This window comes from Lipotes vexillifer, unplaced genomic scaffold, assembly GCF_000442215.2.
Source record: "Lipotes vexillifer unplaced genomic scaffold, Lipotes_vexillifer_v1.1 scaffold751, whole genome shotgun sequence".
In the NCBI taxonomy this organism is placed as follows: Eukaryota; Metazoa; Chordata; class Mammalia; order Artiodactyla; family Lipotidae; genus Lipotes; species Lipotes vexillifer.
This window is the reverse complement of record NW_006799727.1, coordinates 117,300-140,034: the sequence shown is the minus strand read 5'-3', so window position 1 is coordinate 140,034 and position 22,735 is coordinate 117,300. Positions and strand designations below refer to the sequence as shown.

Here is a 22,735-nt window from a genome sequence, read left to right as displayed (position 1 = left end):
GTAGGGAAACAAAGACTTAACAACTTGAAATTATTCATACCTTAATGAGTAAAACTGCATTTTACAGGTCTGAAGACCAAGAAAACAAAGAAGTGACAAATCCCTATATAACAAAATGAGAACCATGTGGAGCTGAAGAGAGGGACCAGCAGTGCTTAGGACTATCCAAGGAGACCAGGAATCAGAACTAGACCAGAACAGAGGATCTATTAGGTAGCTATAGCAAAAACTAGTTCCTTAGCAAAGAACAAACGAAAATTGGTACCAGAACACCCTTCTTCTTCCTTTATCAATCACAATACACTATGTCAAGGAATACTGTTGTACTTACCAGACTGTATTGCCTATGTTATTTGTCTGTCTTAAATGAATGGAAAACATGTCAAATTAATCAACGTGAACTGGACTTATCACTAGCTTCAGGAAAGCAGTTTTGGTAAAATTGACTTTTCTATCTAAATTCATATATATACATACATACATACATACATACATACATACATATATATATATATATATATAAAGGTGATAAAACCAGGGTCACTGAAAATATAGCAATTTTCTAAAAAGGAATAGACAAAAATTAAATTTACTGTTTTACTCATAACATGTGCTACCAAGCAGCTCTTACTGACATTTATTTGCCTCTTTTTTTAAACTTCAAATCCAGGTTTCAAATAATTATTTTATTTGTAGATCTAAGGTAAGGTCTTACAATAGCTTTCAAATCATATCACACAGCTGTTATTGTTACATCTTGAGCATAAAGAAACAAAACACACAGGAAGTGTGAAACTCACAAATCTTTGCACTATGCAAACTTATATTTCAACTGGACTAGACTAATTCATGCACCATGGGATAAATTACTGAGAGAGTCTCTGACTGGGGGTGTTACAAATGCAGATTACCGGCCAACTCAGACATTTGGATTGTGTGTTATGTGCAGAATCCAGGATGCATCCTAGGCAGTTCTGATGCAAGCACCCTAACACACCACACCCGAGAGACTGGGCATACTATAAAAAGAAAATCTGGAGTTTAATAGGCAATTATTAATAGATACTTTAAAGTAATACTCAGAGAGTCTTGTATCATGTTCAATGCTCTATAGGCATGCATCTGATCTAATCTTCAGATGACCTTATAGGGTAGGTACTAATATCACCAACCTTAAGATCAGGAAGCTGAAGCTTTAAGAGATTAAGAAAGTTGCCCAAGCCACATAGCTATTATGTGACAGGCAGAGCTGAAACTCATACTCAAGCCTAACCTCCCCACACTCTCATCCATTACAAAAGCATGCCTTTTGGTAGGGAGACATGCAGCTATAACTTGCCAACATCTGCTGCACCTCTAATAAATAATTACCTGGGAGTTGTATAAATGCTATAGAATTTGTATTCTATATTTAATGACATATTTCTTGGCTTCTTTTATTTTTCTTTCCTCTTCCAATCTATTCTGTTCTATGCATAACTGATAGATTAATATCCCTAAAATTCCACATTCAAGCATTTCACTAAGATCCTTTTCCTATAATTTCTTCAAGCTAGATTTTTTTTTTTATATATTACATTTATCACCCCTAATCCAACACAACCTTCTGGTCCCACAGTATTATATATTATAATCTCTTGTAATACCACCAAAATACATACCTTTAGACAAAAATTAAAAATTCAGTTTGTGTGCCTAAAAGGAACAGAAAATTATTTCTGCTGAAGGCAATCAGTATCTTTTTAAGCAGGAAAAAAAAGAATGATCTAACTCACCTGTAACATACCAACAATTTCTACCTTATTGAAAAAGATAAAAGAGTGAAGTGTTGATAACATATTTTCTTCAAAGACTGAAGGGGTAGGTAGAACCATGTCTTGTATATACTGAACTCGGTATGTCTGATGAATTTTTTGTTTCAGCTCAGGATCTGATATGGGAATCACTTCTTTAAACTTGGCTGTTTTTGTTAGAAATTCCCTATGTTTTCGTGGTTGTGATAAAGCAGGATCATATTCTAAGCATCCAATGACGTCCATTATACATTCCTCAGAGAACATAACTTCAAAAAGAGCAGTTCGATTCAAGAGGAAGATGCCTTTGACAATTTCATACAAGTGGTGCAGTCCTTCAATATTTTCCAAATCCTCACACACATGAAAAAGCTCTAAGAGCTTTTTAATGTAACCCTCATTTTCCAGTGCTAGTGCAAGTTTTTCACGACGCAGGGGGGAAGGTAAAGATGATGCCACAAGTTCTGCAATTTCTTCAAGGCGACTTAATTCACAAGATGGCAATTCTAAACCTGGCGATGACATATCATCAAAACGCTCCTCTTCAGACTCATCTACAAGGTCCTGAGTGATGTCCACTGATGGGTCCTTTCCTTGAACCTAGTAAACAAGATTTATGATAGCTGACAAAGTATAATCAAAGCAAATCTAAATGGTATTCTTAGATACAAGAGATGTTATAAGAAAACTATTAATGATAATTTTCAAGTTTAAGACTAGACAAACTTTAAGTCTTCAAACTTGGCACCGGTGCTTTGTGACCACCTAGAGGGGTGGGATAGGTAGCGTGGGAGCGAGATGCAAGAGGGAGGGGATATGGGGATATATGTATAGCTGATTCACTTTGTGATACAGCAGAAACTAACACACCATTGTAAAGCAATTTATATTCCAATAAAGATGTTAAAAAAAAAAACCAAAGCTCGACACAATTGCCTACTTTTCTAAACACATTTCTACAAATAACATACACTTTCGATTTTAAGGGAGGAAGTTCAAAGTTCAGAAATGGAATAAGCTTTCTTGTTAAGTACAAGGTTTACCAGCAATGGAAACATTCTAAAGATCCACTAAACTAACTGTGACTGTGACTTACAGTGCCCTGCAGATGCATAATATATAGAGTGGTAAAACATCCACTCACATTTTATATCCATGGCCCTCTTTTCCAACAGACTAGGGCAAATCTCAGAAACACTCTTAGCACTGTGCTCTGGTAGAGCCACAAAACTCTTCAAAGTTTAAGTAAAATTCAAACAAATGCTGTGACCATAGAAAATATATATAATTGTAAGCAATAATAAAAATATTTAATATCAGTTAATTTAGAAACCAAGGGCCAAGAGCATTTACAGATTGGCTTTGGACCAAAGTAGGTCACTGATTTGGTATGAAAACGCTGGTTGGTAGCCCCAAATGATGATTAAGAAAAACTGAGTGGGAAACAAGTGCACCCACACAAAAATAAAACCACATAAAAAGTAACTGCAACCTATGTGTAGCAGAGCTATCCCTTAGGAATACCTGCTTAAAGTTAAGTAACCGAACCATTGAAGTTCTCCTTTCTACACACCCAAACCTATACCTCTCATGATCCCCTAGAAGCTCTAAAGTTTGTCATAAACCCCAACTGTATGTCAGTGTAGGGGCTCTAATTATAAAAAGATAACTTATACGCCTTCACAATTAAATACATTTTAAGGTAAAAGAAAATTTTTACAAAAGGTCAAAGACGTATTTTGGAATGAAATGAGTTTTGCTATCTTGGCCCTGTAATTTGAGACACTGCCACTAAACCGGCCCAAAAGGCCAAGCTGAATGGCAAAGGGATGAAAAATTAGGCCTTATATGAAATGACCAACAAACTTAAATTGCTTAGCATGGTTAAGAGATGTTGATGGATACTAGAAGGGAAGAAGTCCTGGACTAAGTCTAGAAAAATGCTGCAAGGCAATACCGTCTTGACCTTAACCCAGTGGGCAGCACCACTAAAAGGAGGCTAGGCACATTCACAGCTTTTACCTGGCATGGTCTCAAGTTGGCCCTGGATTTTTTTAAATTACATAAGATCTCATCACAGCTTTAGGCTCCTAGTATTCAAGCTATGGCTCTACCTATAGAAAAATGGTAGGGGTTTGTTTACAAAACCAATGATAAGGGATGAGAGCCCTTATTATAATGAAAAATGCCATCTTCTGGAGTTAATTTGCAAATACAAAGGCTGAACAGGTAATCAAAAAGACCTGTGTTTAGGAATTTGACCGTCTCGGGGAAACATGGTGAAACTGTAATAATCTGACAAATATGTTTCAGTCTTACTTTCAGAAGAGAAGCAATAGAAGAATGAAAATTTAAAAAGGAAAGTAGACTAAGCTAGAAGAGAGAGCTTTCCTTATGAGAAAGGATAAATCTCAGAAGTCAATCTGGACAGATATGAAGAAAATGAGAATGTGAAGACCATAAAGATATAAAAAGGAAAAAGAGATGCACCCAGACGTAACTGCTATCAAGGAGAGTACTAGATAACATGGAGATTTTTTAGTTGTTTCTAGATCAAAAAATGATGAGTTCAAGAAACAGAGAAACATAAGATCTCAGAGAACAAAATACAGTAAATTCCCTAAAATAAGCCAGGATCCAGAAATTAACTGAGAAGTACAGTCAGGATCATAAGAGTCATTGAGAAATGACATCTTGAACATAAACTATGTAAAAGTTGGGAGGGGAAGATCAGAAAGGAACAACAAAGTAGGCAGTGATTCCCAGGAAAGTTATTGTAGAGAAAAGTATACAAGTACTACTACTTGTGCCCCAAGAGAAAATGACGGAAAAATTTATGGTGTTACAGACTAAGGAGAAGTATAATAAGAGGATTATACTTTGTCAGCTATCATAAATCTTGTTTACTAGGTTCAAGGAAAGGACCCATCAGTGGACATCACCTTAGAAAGGTGAAAGAGAACAAGATTTGTCTTAATAACGGGTGCTTTCAGCACCACCCTGAGCTCATTATTCTCTTCTCTTTCTATGGAAGAACTCCACATGACAAAAATCTAGAGGAACATGCTGTAAAAACAACTGTATGAGACAGAAAGCAAAGAAAACATGAAGAAAGCATAAATACAAATGTTAGCTTTTCACATGTTAAGAGAAGGAAAGGGACAGCTTAACAGGCAGGTTAATTTATGAAAAACACAGCTGAGTAGAATTATATAGCAGAAATAAATTCTGCAAGTTAAGGAGAAACTGTGCCTCAAGAGCACTGTGGCTTCTCCTAAGGCAGTGGCTCTTAAACTTCAGGGAGCATCAGAATCACCTGAAGCAGGCGTTGACAAACGAGCCAAACCTGGACCACCACTTGTTTTTGTAAATAAAATTTTACTGGAAGAGAACGATGTCCATTTATTTATGTGTTATCTATGGCTACTTTCACAGTATAACAGCAGAACAGAATAGCTGTTAAACTGTATGGTCCACAAACCCTAAAATATTTACCATCTTGCCCTTTACAGAGAAAATCTGACCTAGAGGGCTTGTTAAAATAGAATTACTGGTACGCACTCATAGTTTCTGATTCAGTAGATCTGGGATGGGGGTCTCAGAATTTGCATTTCTATCAGATCCCAGGTCATGCTCATCCTGCTGGTCTGAGGACCACACCTTGAGAACCAATGAATTAAAGAATCTCCTGAAAGTTATTTATTCTCCAGATAAAATAAACATGAAGATAGAGAAAGCGTCCTTAGGCTGTAATGGTCTAAATAAGTCCATAACAAGAACCAGTGGCTTTAGTCATCAGAGCGCATAAAAAATGACCATTCTCAAAAGACTGTGGAGATTTTATCACTAGACTGAGGTACCAGAACCACTAGGGAATTCCAGAATCAACTGAGAACATGCCTGATGACGCTGAAGAGATAGTCAAGAGCCATAAGAAGTTACTGAACAAGGGGTAACACCATCAGACTTGCATTTTTAAAAAGATCACTCCAGCTGTGGTACAGATTTGGGATGAAAGCAATAAACCAGGCAAGCAATGATGGTGGCTTAGTAAACTAATAGCAATGAAAATGAAGATAAGTGAATGCATTTAAGACTTACAATTGAGGGACTGAATGGATATAGAAGATGAAGGAAGGATAAACACGTTTCTGGCTTCAGCAACTGGGTGGCATTTACTGAGATGAGAGAGATAGCTAGGAGAATGAACAAATCTCGGTGAGATTACGTTCAGTCTTAGACTATTAAATTTGAGATGCTAGTTAGCACTCATGGAGGAGCTCTCAAAGGCATCTGGATATAAAACTCTGGAGTTCAGAAAAGGTCTGGGCTGGGTAGATTAATGTCAATAAACTGTACTTTCCTATAAATTAAGCTTTTCCACAGACAGCAGTGAATTTAGAAGATCTATATGAAATGTGTCTCTATTTAAAATTTGGGGCATTAGCATAAGGCACAGCAAAAAACAAAATGCTTAAAAAGAAAGCATGTTGATTTTCTGATTTTTAAAATTACCTGACATATTTTCTCCCAAATTTCATCACATCCAGCTTTTTCTTGAAAGCTAAGGGCCAAGTCATAATTTTCTGCTTCAGACCACACAATCAAAGTGTCCTTGAGAGAAAAGAAGTCTGAATGATTAACATATATTATCATAAAGTACTTCAAAGTATAAGGCAAATGAACAAAGCAATAGGGAATTGAGAACAGTACTCATTTTTACTTTTTTTAACACTGATGTCAGTAATTTCCAATGCCTTTTTGCACTTCACTTTATCCAATCTATAAAATGAAAACGTTCTCCTTAAGGAGAAGTTGAACCAATATATGAAAAGCACTACAAATTGAGCACATAATCTAAATATATCAAAAGATACAAACTAAACATTATGTCAATCCTTTGCTTGCACATTAAGTTATTTTATGCTCTAGTCAAAACGCTCAAAGAGGAAGTCCTGAGTATTCAGTAACAAGGGCGTGTCAGGAGGATGCGATTAATAAACATAGCTGCTCCTCCTCCTCTCTAACTTTCAGTATCGGGTGTTCGTTACCTGGGGCACTTGAGGCCCATGACGCCCTTGAAATTACTGGCTAAATTTGTAACATGAGCATTTACCTGGACAGAGGTTTTTTAACTTTCACTAAAGTTCAAGAAGCAAGATGCTCCTACCACCTACCACCCTTTTATTCATTTCATACCAATTTTTGTTTTTTTAATGATAGTAAGTTTAATAAACAGTTCAACAGTTTTTACTAAGATGTAATCTCAGCAAGACACTACAATTATAATACCGAGACCACTTTATATTTCCTGTAGTACAAATAGTCTGTATTCTACAATATGCATGGTATATTTATAGGGTCTAAGGTATCTTTTTGAACTTACTGACTACAAATAAACACATACACTGTTTCATAGCAATTAACCATTTCAAAAAAGAGCCTTCCAGAGGGATCTATGAATCATATTAAGAATTTCTGAATGGCACTAGGGAGAGTTACATTTGAAAACGAAGCCTAATGTAACAGCTACCATGTAGCCTTTTTCAAACTGGTCCAAAGAGATGAATTAGGAGTAGAAATTAGATGTGAACACAATATAAAGAAAAATAAGTTAATCTAATAAGTAACTGAAAGGAGCCAAGCCAAGGCTGGCTGAGCATCTATTGAAATGATAAAAGTTCCTGTATTGAGGAGGAAACATGACTATATTTTAAGGTATCTTAAAAGATCTATGTAATTTCTAATACTTTTCAGTACCTCGTAAGGACACCGCTTATTGTACACAGATGGATCCCATGTTTAAAAATTTGTCTGCTAAATTGCATATTTACTCTGTTCAGTCAATTATTTAACTGTCAATCATGAGACCAATAGTCTCTTACTGAACTAAAGTGATGCCAGCCAGAAGTAAATAAACAATCCTCTGATTAGGCTGTGCAGCATTACTAAGAGGATAAATCCGCAAGTCTTACTCAGAATTCTAAAAAAGAGCTCAAAGACCCCTTTTTATTATCTTCAAGAACTTCAAGAGATCACAGATCCCAGGCAAGCAATCTGTTCCAGTGACTGAGTAGCTGTTCCAGCTCAAAATAATTTACATTAACATTGTAAGATCAACATGTCAGAAATTTAAGTCAGTTGGCCTGTTTCGTCTTTAAATAAATGGGATCATACTGTTTTGAAAACCAGTAATAAGGTAAGATCTATTGGAAGAAAACCACTATCACATTAGTAATAAGATAAGTTTAAGACAATTGTAAGCAACTACTCTGTTACAATGTATATTCAGAATCATTTGGACGCTTAAATCAGGGCACAGATAGAAATACGCTCTTAATTATCCATTTGACAAATTCATAAGTTTGAAAATTTTTAGGAATTACTCTTCTGTTTTCCTTGAAGAGCCTAATTTTCACCAAATCATCCTGCTTGCTCATCATCCAACAGCCTATAGGTTAAGACACATAGATTTGTTCATTCATCCTCAAAATAGACTTGATCTTTTCTTTTTCTTAGGATGTGTTTTTACTCTTCAGCTGACTGAAAACGTGAATTTATGTATAGGATATCAAAACCAAATAATACTCTAGTCTCCAGCCATTGCAATCTAACCTGAGGGTTTTCTTAAGCACACCAAATGCAACAAAGTGTATTTAACAGACCGCTGAACCATCAAGAAAATATTTCATATTGTACCAATACCTGTTGGACAAATAAATCACCATTAAATAAATTTAGGAGTAAATATCCGATTTCCTATGTACTATCTGTGTGACCTCAAGCAAGCCACAATCTTTAGGCATCATCTTATGTGCAAGATAAAACTAACTTCCCTCTAGTAGTATTTTAATGGTCAATGAAGCAAAGCACTTTATAATTTATTTATAAAGTTATTTATATATTTATAAAGTAATATAAATATAAATGTGTTGGTAGTTATTTTATATATGCACCTTCAGGGCCGTGAGGGAACTGATACTGATTTCATTGGCTTTGTAAAGCACTCAGTATTATCTACATGGGTATATTCTGAATAAATACCAATTTTGATGACAGTGCTTGCAAGTATTAAGTGAGAGATTTACTTTCAGATATCTCTTGCATCAGAAGGGTACAAGAAAGAGAGTCTACTCAAACTGAAAGTTCTTAAAAAATTTACATCATTATAAGGTCCCAGTCAGGCTATATAAGAAATCAGATTCGTATTTATACTGAGTTGCTGTATAGATATGAATGTTCCTCCTGCACTAGCATTTACAACAGTGAAGGAAGGAGTTTCTACCATTTAGTTGTGTTAGTAGCTGATTATTCCATCAGTGGTCACTTTTTAAATTCTCTTTAGGTAGAAACAAGAAAACTGTGTCGTTTTAGGTTTTAACTTTTGAGGATAAGGCTCAGTTAGTCAAATATCTAGAACTTAGCTTAACCTGAAGTTTTTCTTTTTTTAATTTAAAATGATTGCTTTATACATACAGAGATTGGTAGAACTGGATTTTAGAATTAGACTGGAAAAGCATCTTATAATCTACTCCAAAATTTTCATTGTAAGGAATCAGATGGCAAATTTTCATTTAATCACCAAATCGAGAGGATAATATGCAAGATAAAGAACATCTTCAAAATTTTACCTGTTGTTTCTGGTATGCAGTATTAGGATTTATTTTGGACTCTAAAAGTAGAGAACCTAGGAAAGAGGAAAAAAACAAACAAACACATTCCATTATGTAACTGTAAAGCAGCAAAATTATATATATTCCCTTACATACACACACATTTCCTTTTTTGAAGGACTGATGCACATACAACTTCAGTTGAGGAAATATTATTTGAAAACAATACAAATTTAAATATAATAGGCTGTAACCTAAGAAATGCTTGCTTTATACATGTTTACTTTTAACAAAACAGACACGATCATCTAAAGAGTGAGCACTAGATGGTAAGAGAAATCTAACAACTCCTGGGCAGCAGAAGGTAGTGAAACAGCACAGTGTGAAGCCAGATGATCTGGGATTAAATCTCTAATATACAGTATTATTTAGAGAAATAACTTAAAACATGCAAGTAAGCATTATAAATAAAATCTGGTCTCTCTCAAGACTGAAAATAAGAATTCACTGGTAAAAGTCTGAAAACATCAAGGATATGATCCATTGCCCAAGTACATCCCCACATTATGATTCACCTTCAGAAAGTCTTATATTTCTGTTTAATACAGGAATCACACTTCTCCATCTTCAAATTATCAATTTACTTCTCAGAATAAGCTAATTTGCACATTTCTGGTTTTCCCCGGCAGTATCGTAAGACTCAAGGTATTAGAAAATAACTATTGCTTTGTGACAAAGAGCAAAATTAAAAAAAAAAAAAAATTTATTTAAGTATAGTTGATTTACAATGTTGTGTTAAATTTCTACTGTACAACCAAGTGATTCAGTTATACACACACACACACACACACACACACACATATATATATATATATATATATACACACACACACAATTTTTCATATTCTTTTCCATTATGGTTTAATCACAGGATACTGAATATAGTTCCCTGTGCTATACAGTAGGACTTTGTTGTTAATCCATTCTGTATGTAATAGTTTGTACCTGCTAACCCCAAACTCCCAACCCATTCCCTCATTCTCTCCCCTACCCCGTCTCCCCCTTGGCAACCACAAGTCTGTTCTCTATATCTGTTAGTCTGTTTCATAGATAAGTTCATTTGTGTCATATTTTAGATTCCACATATAAGTGATATCATATGGTATTTGTCTTTCTCTGTCGGACTTACTTCACTTAGTATGATAATCTCTAGGTTAATCCATGTTGCTGCAAATGGCATTGTTTCACTCTTTTTTTTACGGCTGAGTAGTACTCCATTGTATACAGGTACCACATCTTTATACATTCACCTGTCAATGGACAGGTTGTTTCCATGTCTTGGCTATTGTAAACAGTGCTGCTATGCACAGTGGGGTGCATGTATCCTTTCAAATTAGTTTTCTCCAGCTATATGCCCAGGAGTGGGATTGCAGGATCATATGGCAACTCTGCTTTTAGTTTTTTAAGGAACCTCCATACAGTCTTCCATAGTGGCTGTATCAATTTACATTCCCACCAACAGTACAGGAGGGTTCCCTTTTCTCCACACCCTCTCCAGCATTTGTTATTTGTAGACTTTTTAATCATGGCCATTCTGACTGCTGTGAGGTGGTACCTCATTGTAGTTTTTATTTGCATTTCTCTAATAATTAGCAATGTTGAGCATCTTTTCATGTGCCTGTTGGTCATCTGTATGTCTCCACAAAGAGCAAATTTTAAGACTAAATGTATACCTCTCCCCTCCTCAACCAATTCCAGTTTAAAGCCAAGTTCTGACCCAAAATACTTGAGAAAAAGCATTTTCTCTGCAGCTATCTCTCATCCAAAGCTTTCAACTCTTCTCATATTACATTTAACAGTTGCTTTAACCATTCCAAATAGTGGCTAGACACTTGAGAAAAGGGTACTCTTAACATTTCCAAATTTGACTAGTTTTGCCTTTATGTTAAAATTTGTTTACTAAGTTTATGATACTGCCCCGTGTTAGTAATTTACTGATCATTCACTACCATGTGCTGGTAATGATGCTCAGTGATATTGAATATATATAGTCAAATACCAGCATTTGCCAAGTTGCAGTGACTTAATTTGCAAACACCTTGTGCACAAGAAAGCTTCCCACTTTACTTGAATCTTTCCAGTGTACAATAGCACAGGTGAACTGCTTAACCCAAAATCTGTCTCTTATCCTTTCTGTACTTAAGGTAACTAAACAGTCTCCCTATTTTCTCCACCTGTACTCCTAACACCCCATTTCTTTAAGCTCTTTTCCTTTTACTATTTTTGGCTCACTGAGGTTCAGACAAATATTCTCACATTCTGGAGAAAGCCTGATTACTCTTCTTCCCATTTTTCCAACTTTTGCCACAATAATCAAAATAAAATTTCCAGTGCCCCTTAATTTTCTTTATGCGCAAGCATCGAATTTTTATTTTGGTAATTACTAAGAGCTGTCTAGTGGTATATTTATAAGAAGAAAAAGCAGCAAGCAAATGAACTCAATGTCTAGAGTCCCTTAAAAGTATTAAAATTTCCAACTATCTCTGTAAATATTCTTTCACTGTTTGTTGTTTAATTACTAGAACAAAAATTGCACCCTATTATTTCCCAAAGAAATCACAAAGTATGTCAAGTACATTATGGATCAAACTTTTAAAAGATGAGTCATGGCATATAATCATATTCAAAACATGTGTTTCTATGAGAAAATACATTCCAAAAACCCTACTTTGAAATATATCATGTCCTCAAAAAAACAATCAATCCGCAGAAAACTACATAAATAATAGAGTGAAACAAATGGATTACTTTGTAACATATTTCAGAAGATGCAAGAGATCTAATGTCATAGAACCAAACTAAGTAAGTAATGCCACCTTAAAAGTCAAACTGCACAAAAGCACAAAGGAAAAAAATCAGACATCATTGATAAATGATGCTAACTGGACATAATCAAAATTAAAAACAAAAATAAAAAATGCTACAAACAATACCATTAAGAATGTGAAAAGAACCCACAGAATGGGCAAAATTATTTGGAAATCATATATCTGATAAGGGACTTGCATCCAGAACTCTTACAACTCAATAATAAAAAGATAACCCAATTTAAAAATGGGCAATGGATCCGAATAGATATTTCTCCAAAGAAGATATACAAATGGAAAATAAACATGAAAAGAAGCACACCGCCTTTAGTCATTAGGGAAATGCGAATCAAAACCACAAAAAGATAACCAGTTTACACCAGCTAGGAAGCCTATAATCAAAGACAGACAATGACAAGAGCTGGCAACCATGTGGAGAAATTGGAACCCTCATACATTTTTCTTGTAGGTATATAAAAAGGCATCCACTTTGGAAAAATTTGGCAGTTCCTCAAAAAGAGAGAGTTACGGGCAATTCCACTCCTAGGTACATACAAGAGAAACGAAAACATTTGCCCACACAAATTTGTGTACACATAGCAAAAAAGTGGAAACAATCCAAATGTCCAAAAACTGATGAATGGGTAAATAAAATGAAATACTATTCGGCTATACAAAGATATGAAGTTCTGATCCATGCACTAACTGAACCTTGAAAACATAAGTTAAAGAAGCCAGTTACAAAGAACAACATGTTTTAGGACTGCATTTATATGAATGGTCCAGAATTTGCAAATTTAGAGGATTTGTAGATTAGTGGCTGTTTAGGACTGAGAGGAAGGGGGAACAAATGGGTAGTGATTGCTAATGGGTACACGATTTCTTTTAGAGGACAAAATGGTCTCTCATTGTGGTGATGGTTGCATAACCCTGTGAATATACTAGACAATACTGAACTATATACACTTTGAATGAGATGGCATGTGAATTCTGTTAAAAAAAGCTAAAGTGTAAATATTCATACAATGGAATATCATACAGCAATGTTAATGCATGAACCAAATATATGTAAATGCAAAAATGTATATGAATCTTACAAACATAAATGAAAGAAGCCTCAGACAAAAGTACATACCATAAGTCCATTTACATGAAGTTCAAAAAGTGGCAAAAATTAATCTATGGTGTTAGAAGTTAGGTTGTTATGGGGAAGGGGAGAGATAGTGACTGAAGAGAGACATGAAGCAGGCTTCCGGAGTGTTGGTTATGTTGTTTCTTCGTCTTTGTGCTGGTTATTTTGTGAAAAATTCATCAAGCTGAATACTTATGATTTGTGTACCTTTTTGATGTATTATACTTTAAAAGTTTTTTGTTTTTTTTTTTTTTTTAAGTTTAAGAGAAGGGGTAAAATGACACACAGCATAGGGGCTGGAGCTATCACTTCAAGTTGTGATTTCAAGAAACACACACCTGGGACTTCCCTGGAGGCGCAGTGGTTAAGAATCTGCCTGCCAATGCAGGTGATACAGGTTCAATTCCATGTCTTGGCTATTGTAAACAGTGCTGCTATGCACAGTGGGGTGCATGTATCCTTTCAAATTAGTTTTCTCCAGCTATATGCCCAGGAGTGGGATTGCAGGATCATATGGCAACTCTGCTTTTAGTTTTTTAAGGAACCTCCATACAGTCTTCCATAGTGGCTGTATCAATTTACATTCCCACCAACAGTACAGGAGGGTTCCCTTTTCTCCACACCCTCTCCAGCATTTGTTATTTGTAGACTTTTTAATCATGGCCATTCTGACTGCTGTGAGGTGGTACCTCATTGTAGTTTTTATTTGCATTTCTCTAATAATTAGCAATGTTGAGCATCTTTTCATGTGCCTGTTGGTCATCTGTATGTCTCCACAAAGAGCAAATTTTAAGACTAAATGTATACCTCTCCCCTCCTCAACCAATTCCAGTTTAAAGCCAAGTTCTGACCCAAAATACTTGAGAAAAAGCATTTTCTCTGCAGCTATCTCTCATCCAAAGCTTTCAACTCTTCTCATATTACATTTAACAGTTGCTTTAACCATTCCAAATAGTGGCTAGACACTTGAGAAAAGGGTACTCTTAACATTTCCAAATTTGACTAGTTTTGCCTTTATGTTAAAATTTGTTTACTAAGTTTATGATACTGCCCCGTGTTAGTAATTTACTGATCATTCACTACCATGTGCTGGTAATGATGCTCAGTGATATTGAATATATATAGTCAAATACCAGCATTTGCCAAGTTGCAGTGACTTAATTTGCAAACACCTTGTGCACAAGAAAGCTTCCCACTTTACTTGAATCTTTCCAGTGTACAATAGCACAGGTGAACTGCTTAACCCAAAATCTGTCTCTTATCCTTTCTGTACTTAAGGTAACTAAACAGTCTCCCTATTTTCTCCACCTGTACTCCTAACACCCCATTTCTTTAAGCTCTTTTCCTTTTACTATTTTTGGCTCACTGAGGTTCAGACAAATATTCTCACATTCTGGAGAAAGCCTGATTACTCTTCTTCCCATTTTTCCAACTTTTGCCACAATAATCAAAATAAAATTTCCAGTGCCCCTTAATTTTCTTTATGCGCAAGCATCGAATTTTTATTTTGGTAATTACTAAGAGCTGTCTAGTGGTATATTTATAAGAAGAAAAAGCAGCAAGCAAATGAACTCAATGTCTAGAGTCCCTTAAAAGTATTAAAATTTCCAACTATCTCTGTAAATATTCTTTCACTGTTTGTTGTTTAATTACTAGAACAAAAATTGCACCCTATTATTTCCCAAAGAAATCACAAAGTATGTCAAGTACATTATGGATCAAACTTTTAAAAGATGAGTCATGGCATATAATCATATTCAAAACATGTGTTTCTATGAGAAAATACATTCCAAAAACCCTACTTTGAAATATATCATGTCCTCAAAAAAACAATCAATCCGCAGAAAACTACATAAATAATAGAGTGAAACAAATGGATTACTTTGTAACATATTTCAGAAGATGCAAGAGATCTAATGTCATAGAACCAAACTAAGTAAGTAATGCCACCTTAAAAGTCAAACTGCACAAAAGCACAAAGGAAAAAAATCAGACATCATTGATAAATGATGCTAACTGGACATAATCAAAATTAAAAACAAAAATAAAAAATGCTACAAACAATACCATTAAGAATGTGAAAAGAACCCACAGAATGGGCAAAATTATTTGGAAATCATATATCTGATAAGGGACTTGCATCCAGAACTCTTACAACTCAATAATAAAAAGATAACCCAATTTAAAAATGGGCAATGGATCCGAATAGATATTTCTCCAAAGAAGATATACAAATGGAAAATAAACATGAAAAGAAGCACACCGCCTTTAGTCATTAGGGAAATGCGAATCAAAACCACAAAAAGATAACCAGTTTACACCAGCTAGGAAGCCTATAATCAAAGACAGACAATGACAAGAGCTGGCAACCATGTGGAGAAATTGGAACCCTCATACATTTTTCTTGTAGGTATATAAAAAGGCATCCACTTTGGAAAAATTTGGCAGTTCCTCAAAAAGAGAGAGTTACGGGCAATTCCACTCCTAGGTACATACAAGAGAAACGAAAACATTTGCCCACACAAATTTGTGTACACATAGCAAAAAAGTGGAAACAATCCAAATGTCCAAAAACTGATGAATGGGTAAATAAAATGAAATACTATTCGGCTATACAAAGATATGAAGTTCTGATCCATGCACTAACTGAACCTTGAAAACATAAGTTAAAGAAGCCAGTTACAAAGAACAACATGTTTTAGGACTGCATTTATATGAATGGTCCAGAATTTGCAAATTTAGAGGATTTGTAGATTAGTGGCTGTTTAGGACTGAGAGGAAGGGGGAACAAATGGGTAGTGATTGCTAATGGGTACACGATTTCTTTTAGAGGACAAAATGGTCTCTCATTGTGGTGATGGTTGCATAACCCTGTGAATATACTAGACAATACTGAACTATATACACTTTGAATGAGATGGCATGTGAATTCTGTTAAAAAAAGCTAAAGTGTAAATATTCATACAATGGAATATCATACAGCAATGTTAATGCATGAACCAAATATATGTAAATGCAAAAATGTATATGAATCTTACAAACATAAATGAAAGAAGCCTCAGACAAAAGTACATACCATAAGTCCATTTACATGAAGTTCAAAAAGTGGCAAAAATTAATCTATGGTGTTAGAAGTTAGGTTGTTATGGGGAAGGGGAGAGATAGTGACTGAAGAGAGACATGAAGCAGGCTTCCGGAGTGTTGGTTATGTTGTTTCTTCGTCTTTGTGCTGGTTATTTTGTGAAAAATTCATCAAGCTGAATACTTATGATTTGTGTACCTTTTTGATGTATTATACTTTAAAAGTTTTTTGTTTTTTTTTTTTTTTTAAGTTTAAGAGAAGGGGTAAAATGACACACAGCATAGGGGCTGGAGCTATCACTTCAAGTTGTGATTTCAAGAAACACACACCTGGGACTTCCCTGGAGGCGCAGTGGTTAAGAATCTGCCTGCCAATGCAGGTGATACAGGTTCAATTCCTGGCCTGGGAAGATCCCACATGCCACAGAGCAACTAAGCCCGTGCGCCACAACTACTGAGCCTGCGCTCTAGAGCCCGGTGCTCTGCAACAAGAGAAGCCACGGCAATGAGAAGCACGCACACTCCAACGAAGACCCAACACAGCCAAAAATAAATAATTTAAAAATAAAACAAAAAAACCCACACACCTGACTTGGCAACTGCTAAAACAAAACACCAACACCAACTATCATTTTTTGAGTACAAGTTTTTTTGACTTTTTTTTTTTTTTTTTTTGCATTTGTTTCAAAACTTGGTAGTGTTACAGTGTTAGGATGACTAGAAAGGAAAAATCAATCACAAATTCAAAGTATGAAGTGTTCCCTCCCGAAGTGCTGGCTAAAACAAGAATAAGCACATACTAGAAGCTTCTGGTAAGTTTTTCTTTTTCCTGGGCCATTCAAGATGTCAGGGGGAAGCATCTCTCCTGAAACCATTTCAGCCATATCCAATGGTTTTAGTCTAAGATATAACTTTAGGAAGTCCAGCTCTGGTCCCCAAATACCATGTTCCCTAAGATGTCAGTAGGCTGTAGAGGCTGGAATATGGGAAACAGCCTTTTAACTGGGGGGCTAAGTAAAATAATGAAAAGACACATTTCTAGTTTTATTCCTAGTCCATCTATTAGGTTCCCCACTCCCATCTCCTAGTTTCTACTGAATAAAGTTATAAGCACTTATCCAATCAACTGAAAAAGATCCAGCTGAGTGTTAATATGCATTTACACAATCCTTCCCCCCAACAAGTTTATTTGTTATCAATTGCTACAGCTACAGTACTGGAAACAGTAGTTCCATCCCAGTAATAAGTGGGTATGGAAGGGGATGTAGAGTTCAACTGTAGGTGTGAGGCATTGATCATGGTAGCAGAGATAACAAGGGGAGAAATGAGGAAAATGTTCCTTAATAGGAGACCTTAAATGACATCAAGGGAGTTAAAGTTCTCATTAAGGGGAACACAATGCTTTTGATAATGGGTAGATCCAGTATGTCTTACTAACTGAAACACATACGTAAAACAGCCCCCCACCCCAATTTATCTGAGAAACACATTCATCCTATCCCATGAAATAGATGCCTTTTATCCTCCAAGAGGAATTCATTCTCACCCCCGCCCCCCACCATGACACCATCTCCTCACATGTCTGAGAAAGATACTCACTCACACAGACAAGAGAAAGACAAGCCTACATAGCAAACCCCAATATCAAGACTTGAGAAAGGCCTTCCCACTTCCCACCTGAATGACTGGGAAGGAAATATGGAAACACAAAAACCGAGAGATTGATGTAGCTAAGGGGAATGCATCAATACATGTAACTAAGTTTGTCACTGCAGAATCTATCATTCAGACCACTAGCAAAATCAGCCACGCTCAGGTGAACTAAAGAATACTCCTGCACAGCAAATGCTTGTCAGAGTCCATCCCCAAGGTTCTGGCAGGCGTGCAAGGCCATATCTGCACATATAATTCTTCAAAAAATAAAGAGGGTCCTTAATTCTCATTTACTATTACCCAAAATGAACATCAGCACAACCTTTTTGGAGGGTCATTTGCCTTTATCTACAAAGCTTCTAAACACATACTACTCTTTGGTCCAACAATCCTAGGAAATTATCCTACACCCTCATACGGGTGCCAAGTATATGAATACAGATGTCATTAGCAGTGTTTGTAAAGGCAAAAAAAAAACTAGAAACAATGTATGAGCCAGCTGGAGAGTGTGGGGATCTCAAGAGGCCTAGAAAAATCAAAACTATTTTCATAATATTACTAAGAGATTATTTGCCATTTTCATTCTTATTTTTCTCAGTGTCTACACTGATAGTGCAACAGACTGAATGCAGAAGCAGAAAAGAACACTTTAAAAAAAATTGAACCAGACATTATAAAGAGATTTGTAAAACTGTAAAACAGTGACATTCTTGTCACTGAATTCTTGCTTTAGAAAAGATTTTTAAAGTCCTATTTTAATTTCTAATATGGTAAATATCGATAGATATTTATTTAAACATAAACAAAAGCTATTAGGGATCCTCAATTTTAGTACTATAAAGATATCCTGAGGGAAAAAATCTGAGAAATGTTACTCTATGCCACCAACACTGTACTGTGTGAATTCAATATATACAGTGGAATACTATGCTAGTTTTAGATGAGATAGATCTGTATATCCTGACACAAACAGAGGCCCCAAATATACTGATAACAAGATATGTACACTCAGGAAATGGGGGGACAATGGTAAAGAAGGGGAAATGCCACTCATAACATCACCAAGACAACTACAGGTAAAGCTGACATAGACTGATAGCAAGAAAAAGTGACAATAAAACAAACAGTACAATTATGAGTATAAACAATTAGGTCATTAAAAACGTTCCCTCCCTACTTCACATCTTGGCTCCTCTTGAACTTTTCTAGTATCCTGCTGCAAACCCCCAATACACCCCTATCAAAACAAAACAAACACCTCCAGGGATAGGGGGAGGGTAGTTAGTACATGCAGAATGAAGTCTCATCTGAAGAGTTGAAATCAGAGAACTTAAAACTAGTGCCTGTAGTATAGAGCCAGCCAGCAGACAGCTTGTTTGATTCCTAGTTCTAACAAACATACTCATACACTAAATTCATGCAAATCTTTTATAATGGAAAGATTTTACACTGGAAAAAAAAAAAGTCTAGATTTCTGGCTGGGTACAGGAAAAAAAAGACCCCAGAACTATCCAATCAAAGAATCAATGCACCAAGATTTATGGTTAGAAAAAAATAATACCTCTTAGGGTTGCTTTTGAATATTAACTGAAATTTTATATTAATGCGCCTACCCCAGAACCTAACACATAACCAGCACTCAATACTTTTCTTTAACAGCATGATCAGAATATCATTTCCCTGGCATCACTATAATCTTGAATAGTAGAAAAATTAGTACTGATAACAATGATCCAGAAACACATTACAAATAAAAGGCTAACCAACACAGGCTCATTAGACTGCCTAAGAAAAACCTTCTAATATATAGTATTTAGGAAATATTCCATGAAAATTGTTGAGATTTTTTAATCTTGTTACACAGTTTAATTTAGCTGGAAAATTCACTTGTTCAGAAGATATCAATTCCCTTCACTGGAGAAATGATATACTATAGTTTCTATAATTTTATGGCTTTATTTTCAATACCAACCAATCAATCAGATTCGGGTAATATGGGAGTATCTGGTTTGCGGTTAAGAAACTTAGATCCTGACCTTAGTTCAGATTTGGATAAATACTTAAGGATTTCAGAATGAAGAGCTTCCAGGTCTGCTGCTCTTAAGTAAGCAGTTGAATCTTACTGGCTTTTCCAGTATACTGACATTATCAACGGTCAAAGCTAAGGGCAAGAGCTTAGGTACTATGCTTCCTTAGGAGAAAGAAAACACCATCAAAATGAATTAATGGAAGTCCAAAATCTCATGATGATAGGAGACTAGTGTATGTTTCAAACCTATAGCAGGTCTGTGTTCCAGGTCCCTCCCTCCCAATTTTGTGGACCACAGATTACACATGGCATTTAAAACCTAAAATGAAGGCCTGGGGAAAAAAAAACTTGGTAGCATTATGTTAAAAGGTCCCACCCCTGTGTCAAGCCTTCACTACACTCCAACGCCATCAGGTATACCCAATGTAGCCAATGGCCCTCAAACTTTCAAAAGCTATCACATGCAACAGATGAAAAATAAGGGTTTGGTTATCCTAAGCCTATTAATTTTCCACAAAGTAGGTCTACACAAGAGAAAAAAAAGCACACTTATATCAACTTTTCAAAGTGAAATATTTCTCCCAGTACTGACACTGGGTTCTTCTCGGTAGCTAAATTTGGAGCGCTTACTATATGCAAGATTATATACTACTTACTGATTTATAAGAATAACATAAAAAATGCTGATGCTATCTGTTTATTTCTCACCACCGCAGCCAAAACAAAACAAAACAGACTCTCCTACCCAAACTGTTGACCTCCTTTTCTATTTATGGCAGGAGTAGAGGCAGATCTACCTACAACCAAGTTCTATCAAGAGGAAGCAGCACAGGATTCCAGTTTTTACCGTTAGCTAGCAGCACTACCTTGAACAAAACATTTCCCCACGTCTCATTTCTTCATGCCTCAAATAACAGTGAAAATGAAATCTTTTTAACTTTGACTAGACAAGTCAGAATTAAAACCATTATGAAACGTAAAAAATACTTTATAAAACTTAAGGTGAAAACCAAATATAAGAACACTATTATTTTTTTATTTTTTATTTTTGCGGTACGCAGGCCTCTCACTATTGTGGCCTCTCCTGTTGCGGAGCACAGGCTCCGGACGCGCAGGCTCAGCGGCCATGGCTCACTGGCCTAGCCGCTCCGGGGCACGAACCCGTGTCCCCTGCATCGGCAGGCGGACTCTCAGCCACTGCGCCACCAGGGAAGCAAGCCCCAAGAACACTATTCTTGATGATTGGCAAAGTAATCCAGAATAAAGAGTATGGACATGATTTTATGTTCAAAGACATCCTTCAGTGTGTGGAGAAATTCCAATTTCTTTACTTTATCAATTCTAAAATTGGCAGGTGGAGGTGGTAAAAATAATCACGGAGAAAACAAGTAGAATGATTTGAACATAAAGTGAGAGAGTAAGTAAAGGATGACATCATTACCCTCACTTCACCAACCTAACAGGTACAGCACAAACTGGGAGAAGAAAAAAAACAATACTAAGTAATCTTTATTGGAGGATGGAACTTTGCAGGTACATGGCTATGAGGTAATGAAGTAATCTACCTTCGTTTTTAAAAAAGGGTGTGTTCCTACAACATATCTGCCAGTAGGAACCTACTGAATAAGGATGCAATCCAGAAAATGGGCTCAGTAACTTAGTGGGACATCTCTCCTCCAAGGCTAGGAGAGCTACAGATTTGCCAAGCACTCAGCTCCAGAGGGGAAGGGCATACTCACCCAGACAGCTATGCCCTGTAACAGGGAAGACACAAATACTTCCATTCAGAAATTTCGTTCCTGATTTTCAGATAAGTGTATATGCTCCTCTAACAAGATAAATGACTCATTTTATGGAAAACCAGAAACAACTTTCCATTTTGCTCATCCCAATAAAAAGAAAATTCTCAATTATCCTGTAATGGAAAATGAGGGAAGCACACAATAATGGATAGTCCAAGCTAGCAGCCAATACAAAACTCCCACATGTGGCTTGGAGATAAACTATAATTTTAAATATCTTTAGGCTGAAAACTGTTTTCATTTTCTTTGAAATGAACCTTGAATCTAAGTTTAAAGGAGCAAATACAAGTAGACAATAATATGGGGGTTTAAAACACACTATTAACAGTTAATGATGTTAATTAAATAATTGAAAATACTAGTTTCAAGTCATAGACTAGAAGTCTTATTCAATCCCTGACACCTCTCCCCCACCTCAGTTCGAACACTGATCTTTCTTGCTTTTTAACCTAGCTATGTGATTTTAAGTTATTTAGCTTCTTTGAGCCTCAGTTTCCTGATCTATAAATATGGCTAATAACAGTACCTACACCAAGAGGACACCAGAGGATACAAGCGAAGAATCTCCGGCACACAGTAGACACTCAATAAATTTTGACTATTATTCCTATTTGGAGTTTTCCTGTTAGGAAAAAAAAACCCCATAAATCGTCAAATTAAAGATTATTTACAAAGTATTTCACAAGTATCCTGGAATTTTCTAAGCCTACTCTTTGGATTTAGTTTTCCTAATAACTTATAAATTTAACAAGGGCACAGTTTATT

At 35.8% G+C, this 22,735-nt stretch overlaps 1 protein-coding gene across 3 annotated transcripts in view; it reads right to left on the bottom strand.

The window, feature by feature from the left end:
* PPP4R3A (protein phosphatase 4 regulatory subunit 3A) overlaps window positions 1-22,735 on the bottom strand; it is a 41,844-nt gene that overhangs the window by 16,416 nt on the left and 2,693 nt on the right. For 2 of the 3 annotated variants that reach the window (XM_007471879.1, XM_007471880.1), the window contains exons 2-4: window positions 9,425-9,480; window positions 6,309-6,407; window positions 1,776-2,393 (exon numbers count right to left, since the gene is read on the bottom strand). In XM_007471879.1, the coding sequence (XP_007471941.1) occupies window positions 1,776-2,393; window positions 6,309-6,407; window positions 9,425-9,480 (773 nt within the window). The remainder of the gene's footprint in view (window positions 1-1,775; window positions 2,394-6,308; window positions 6,408-9,424; window positions 9,481-22,735) is intronic. The other variant, XM_007471881.1, reaches the window with a different exon arrangement.